General features: G+C 40.1%; 1 protein-coding gene across 3 annotated transcripts in view; it reads right to left on the bottom strand.

Annotated features, from left to right (window-relative positions):
• Nucleotides 1-6,433, bottom strand: part of Ankrd12 (ankyrin repeat domain 12) — a 110,531-nt gene that overhangs the window by 59,310 nt on the left and 44,788 nt on the right. For all 3 annotated transcript variants that reach the window (XM_031368614.1, XM_031368612.1, XM_031368615.1), the window contains 2 exons: nt 3,655-3,855; nt 1,026-1,168 (listed from right to left, as the gene is read on the bottom strand). In XM_031368614.1, the coding sequence (XP_031224474.1) occupies nt 1,026-1,168; nt 3,655-3,855 (344 nt within the window). The remainder of the gene's footprint in view (nt 1-1,025; nt 1,169-3,654; nt 3,856-6,433) is intronic.

Below are 6,433 nucleotides of genomic sequence, written 5' to 3' on the forward strand. Positions count from 1 at the left end.
CTCAGAAATCTGCCTGCCTCTGCCTCCTAAGTGCTGGGATTAAAGGCGTGCGCCACCACCACCCGGCTGGCACTTTTCATTTATAAAAAAATATTTTGGTATATATGACATACAGCAATACAGAAGGAGTTTTTAGAGTTTTCATCACTGATGTTTCTGTAACATTTTCAATTTCAAGGTACGCTTGCATGTACAGTGTCTTTTCCTTTATAACATCCCCCTTCAAAAGGTCTAACTTAAGGGCTAGGGAGATGACTCAGCAGTTAAAAGCTCTTGCTTCTCTTACAGAGAATCAGGATTCTGCTTCCAACACCCACATGGCAGCTAACAACAGTCTGAAAACCCAGTTCCAGGGAGCCAATGCTCTCTTTTGGCCCTCACAGACACTGTACACACGTGGTGTATGTACACACACACACACACACACACACAGAGGCAAAATAACTATACATGTTTTTAAAAGCTTTTTAAGAAAAACTGAAATAAGATCACAGCAAATTGGCCAAGCAAAAGTAAAGCCATCCTTTCACTCCGAATACAATTTGACAGACAGTTAGTTACAAACACGAGAAGCAGCACAGCACCGTGGCCTCTCCTGTAAGAGTGTGTTCTAACTGTAGAGTTAGTTATTTATCTAACAGACCAAAGTCCTGTAATAAAATGTTTGCCAAAATGTCTAACCTATTATCAATTAAACAAAATATTTTATTTCTTTTGGGGGGATCCCTGGCTGGCCTGGAATTCACTACATAGACCAGGATGACTTCAAACTCAAAGAGATCTGCCTGTCTCTGCCCGGTAAATGCTAGGATTAAAGGTAATGCCTGGCTGTACATGGCTTACTTTATGAAAAAAATGCTAAATCAAATTAAGTATAAATTAGAAGTCAGAAAATAGAATCAAATGGAAAACAAAATGAAGATGAGAAGAAGCAATGACGGAAGCACGAGCCTGACAACAAGCAGCCATCCGTCACTCCTGGCTGACTTGTGAGCAGATGCCAGCCAGCCCTTCAGCATACTCACATCTCTATGCCCACTGCTGGCAGAGTCATGGAGCGGGGTGTCATCATCCAGTCCTTGTGTGTTGACATCTGCTCCAGCTGCTATAAGTATTTTAGCAACATCGTAATACCCAACATTGCAAGCTTCATGCAAAGGGGTCCAGCCTAAAGTGAGAATATGAATTTAACATGAGTTCAAGAGAGGTGCTTTCCACAGTCATTATCCACATGTAACAGCAATTCTAAATCAAACATGAAACAGAAAAAGGGAAAGAAAGAAGAAAGTATTTAAAATATAAAAGAATAATAATTTTGCAGAAGGTTCATTTGAGGGAGTATTAATTTCAATGCAACTAAATTATTTGATAAAATATTTAATTTACTCAATAATATGGTTCAAATCATAGTAATTATCTCAACTATATAAAAATATAGAAAGAAGACAAAATATGGATGACTTCATCAAGAGTCAGTTTAAAAAAACCTTTATATTTCATGTCTTTTATTTTGATGATATAATCTTTTCTGGGCTTAATGCTGGTTTTATTCTATTTATTATTTTTTTAACTGTAAGGTTCCTAACAGCTGAACTATCTCTCCAGCCCAATGTTGGTTTTAAGAAAAACAGATCTGTAACTTTCTTTTCATAATTAAACATGTATTCAACAAATGAGGTATTAGAAGACACAAACAGCACTATAATCCTAACACCCAGGGAAAAGTTTTTAAATCTGTCATAATTCTTACTGGCTTCCCCCACATCCACAGACAAGGGTGGATGTTCAATCCTTTTTCTGAAGTGGTGTTTCCTTTTATTGCTATGCTTTTCAAGAACATATGGCTGCTTTGTTTCTTTCCAGATGCCACCTCTCTCAGCAGCCCAGGACAGCCTCAACCACCTCACGATCGTCCCGAGCACTGGGCTCATGGGCACCACTGCACCCGGGCAGGCCATGGCAGTCAACTGCCTCAACAGTCCCTCTCCTGGGGAATTTGGCTTACAATGTTTCAACATTGTCCTTTATTCTGCTCTTATACATTTTTCAGATTAATACTTTAAAAATCTGTAAATGTAAAATCTTCAGGTGATCTGTGAAGTATGATTTAGGTGGCTAATGAGTATCATTCTGTAGCGTACGAAAACATTAATAAGCAGCTACTAAGTAGCATCCCTTAGAAGGGATAAGTGTCTTTCCCTCCTTCCCCCTCACACCTCTCCTAAGCTCCTCTCCTAGAGAGAACCTCCGGCCTCTGCTTCCACAGTGCTGGAAGAATGTGGTAATTTCTAGTTCTAAAGAAGACAGAAAGAAAAGGACTATTTTGTGTCCTTTTTTGTTGTTGAGAGAAGGTTTGACTTTGAACTCCCTATACAGACAATACTAGCTTCAAATCTGCAATCCTCCTGCCTTGGCCTCCTGAACTGCTGAGATTTATAGGTGTAAATCACTTTGCTTGGTTTCCATAGATCCTGGGAGATATAAAATGAAGGATGCATAATTTTTGAAAGGTAAGCTGCCATTATTAAAAATAATATTATGCATCTCTTTTAATATAGTAATTTCAATTCTACTAAAACATTTCATTACTATGAGCAAATAAAAGAGCATTCACTACAGTACTGTTTAGGAAAAGCCAGGCTTGGTAGCACATGACTTCAGTCTCAGCACTCAGGAGGCAGAGGCAAGTGGATCTCTATGAGCTCAAGGCCATCCTGGTCTAGACAGCACATTCATGAACAGCCACGGCTTCATAGAGAGACCCTGTCTTAAACAAGACAAAACAAAAATGACAAAAAAGGCTACAATGCTATTAAAAATGAAGTAGCTAAAGACAAAGAAGTGAGACCTGTGCAAGCAAGGAGAATTTCTACATTCTTACATGTTTGACTGCTTGCATTCCTAAGAGTTATGCCACCCGAGTAATTAAAACCAACGACAGCTGGCAAGAAGGCTCAGCAAGTAATGGTGCTTATGGGGCAAGCCTGGAGAGCGGAGCTCAAGCCTGGAGCCTACATAAATGTGGAAGGAGAAAACTAACACTACAAGCCCCTCCTCCATTTCCACATGCGAGCTGTGGCCCCACTCTCCCAAACACACTAGTAACTTTAAGTGTAGTTTTTTTAAAAAAGAAAAGATAAATACCACTCTCTTATACCTATCATGTTCACATTAATAAACATTCTTGAAACAATTACGTATGAATTAGCCACATTAAAATATGGGCTTAAATTTACCTAAAATAGAAACTAATTTACATAATTACATAGTATATTTAAGTTGCATATGTCAAAATCTAATACAAAATGTAACTGTTGACATGGAAATGTAACAGAGATCAATGTGTGTATGTGTGTATATATATGTATATGTGTATATGTATATATATATTTTTCAAAAGTTTTGAATAGGGGGCTGGTGAGATGGCTCAGCAGTTAAGAGGACTGACTGCTCTTCCGAAGGTCAGAATTCAAATCCCAGCAACCACATAGTGGCTCACAACCTTCTGTAACGAGATGATGCCCTCTTCTGGAGTGTCTGAGGACTGCTACAGTGTACTTACATATAACGAATAAATAAATCTTTAAAAAAAGTTTTGAATAAAATATACTTTTAAAAACTATAGCCAGGATGTTAGTATTATCAAAGTCTCACCTGCAAAGTCTTTCACATTCACATTTGCCCCTAAGCTAATTAACTCTTTGACTTGTTTCACATCTCCTCGGATAGCTGCCATGTGTAAAGGAGTTTCGCCACGCTCATTTCTTTTGTTAATCTTATCTTTTTGCCGAGATGAAGAGCTGGGAGTTTTCTTCTGGGCTGGGGCTGCTTGTGACGGATGACTTGGCGTGGAGTCTGTGAGAAAAAAGAAAGTTCAGGAAAGCTCCAAACCACCTCTGAAAAGCTCCAAAGCACCTCTGAAGCACATCAACCACCAGCACAGCACAGTCGCCCTGGAGCCCAGCAGCCCAGCACAGCACAGTCGCCCTGGAGCACAGCAGCCCAGGGCAGCACGGTCGCCCTGGAGCACAGCAGCTGCACACACGCTCTGTCAGTAACCAACTGCTCTCACTGGACTAAGACCTGATCGACAAGAAGGAAACTATGCCCAGTACCAGAGACCTAGCTAACTAATTAATGCCAACGTAATCCTGGTTACTGGAGGAGAATCTATAACACTAATTTACTAAACTAGCATAATCCCTAATAGAAATCTATAAACATTTGTCCTTTTTTTATTTTGTTTTTCTGTTTGTTTGTTTGTTTTCGAGACAGGGTTTCTCTGTGTAGCTCTGGCTTTCCTGGAACTCGCTCTGTAGACCAGGCTGGCCTCGAACTCAGAAATCCGCCTGCCTCTGCCTCCCAAGTGCTGGGATTAAAGGTGTGCGCCACCACTGCCTGGCTGAACATTTGTCCTTATGCCCACAGACAAGTGTAGTTTTTACCCTCATCTAGGAAACTTCTCTTTGCAACACACCACTTCAGAAAGCCACAACCAATGAAAAGGCAGAGCTGGGGAGCCTGGGCCCAGTGACTACATCCACAGAATCCTCCCATCCCTATGGCCCAAGAAACCCTGAGGAGGAGGGATGGAACAACTCCACGAATCAGAGGTCCAAGGGCTTTGCTATGAGACTGTTTCCTGGTGTCATCAGAAGCTTTGCCTTAAAGACTCACCAACTGTGAGCTAAACAAGGAGCATACAATACAACAACAAACATGCCCAGCAGGCCTCAACCCTACACAAAGAACTACAGGCACCCGAGTAAAGCCAGGAGCAGGAGAGGTGGCCTTCCTCAGGGAAGCGCACATCTATTGGTTGTCCAGTGTCAGAGAGTCAGCCTTGAAAAACACATACAAGTAATATTATGTAAACTAAATGGGTATATTTGAGGAAATGCATATATATATGTGCATGCAAGTAAAACAACTGCTGAAGCAGCCGTGAATTTGAAGAATTGCAAGAAGGCTTTACGAGAAGGGTTACAGAGGAAAGGGGAAGGGAGAACTGTAGTAATTAAAGTACAATCTCAAAACAACAACAAAAATACAAAGAAAAATTGTAAAAGATTTTGTGTATTTAAAGAGCTCTTACTGACACTGTAGTAATTTCCTAGACACAGGGTAGACCTTCTTAGCTTGATAATCTAAAAACTGCCTCGTGCTGGTGGCACACACCACTAACCCAGCACCACAGGCAGGTGGAGCTCTGTGAGTTCGAGGCCAGACTGGTCTATATAGTTAGTACCAGGACAACAAGGGCCATACAAACAAACTCTGTCTTGAAAAACAAAACAAAAAATTGAGATATACTGGTAATGTCACCCAAATAGAGATCTTTCTTCAGTATTACTAAAAATAATGAAAGCCAGTATAAGAAATGTTTTCCTTTTCTGTCAATTCATGAAGTTGGCTTAAAATGATAATGGAGTGTCAGATATACTTGTTTTCTTAATGAATAATTTTATGAATTAAAATGTATTTTTCTGGGTATGTTGCAATATTATATTAAAACCCAGGTGGAAAGACACTGAATCCAGTGTTCACATCACTGACTAAAAGCACTGGGTTCTTTTCTGATATTATGCACAAATTCAACTCATTTCACCAAGAAATAAAGGCAGTTAGACAGACTTGTCAGAATCATGCTTTGCTATGACTCACATTTTTTAATACTTGTTTTGATTATTTTAAACTGGGTATATGTGTCAATGCATGAGTGCAGGCACCCTCCGAGCCCACAGGAGTCAGAGCCCTAGAGCTGGAGTTACAGGTGTTGTTAGCCACCCAGTCCTGCCGAGCCATTTCGCCAGACCAATTCACAGCTTTTTTTTCTTCAAAGATTTATTTATTATATGTTACTACACTGTAGCTGTCTTTAGACACTCTAGAAGAGGGTGTCAGATTTCATTATGGATGGTTGTGAGCCACCATGTGGTTACTGGGATTTGAACTCAGGACCTTTGGAAGGGCAGTCGGTGCTCTTAACTACTGAGCCATCTCTCCAACCAATTCACAGCTTTTTGTTTTTCATAGTTTGCACATCAAAAAACAAAGCTCTCCATTTTCATCCCAATTTCAAAACTACTAGGTTAAAAAAAAAAAGGTTTCTTAGGCAATTCCTTTTGAAAATGTACAAGTACTTAAACTAACCTAGTGTTCCCAGAAGTGGGAGGGAATCCAGGACTGTAGCCTTCCATAGTCTACCCTGCGAGACAGCTCAGCTAGAGCTTCAAAGCATCATCTTCCTTCCTCACACAACAAAATTTAAAGGTTTAGTTTTTGGATTTCAAATACAGTGTCTCACCAATAATTCTCTACTTAGTTATTTCTAAAAAATACACTCCACAAATCTCAACTGCTTACAAGACTTCCTGGCATACAACGGAACTCAAGAAATGTGCTGCTGGGCAGTGGTGGCGCATGCCTTTAA

This window comes from Mastomys coucha, unplaced genomic scaffold (assembly GCF_008632895.1).
Source record: "Mastomys coucha isolate ucsf_1 unplaced genomic scaffold, UCSF_Mcou_1 pScaffold14, whole genome shotgun sequence".
Taxonomy (NCBI): Eukaryota; Metazoa; Chordata; class Mammalia; order Rodentia; family Muridae; genus Mastomys; species Mastomys coucha.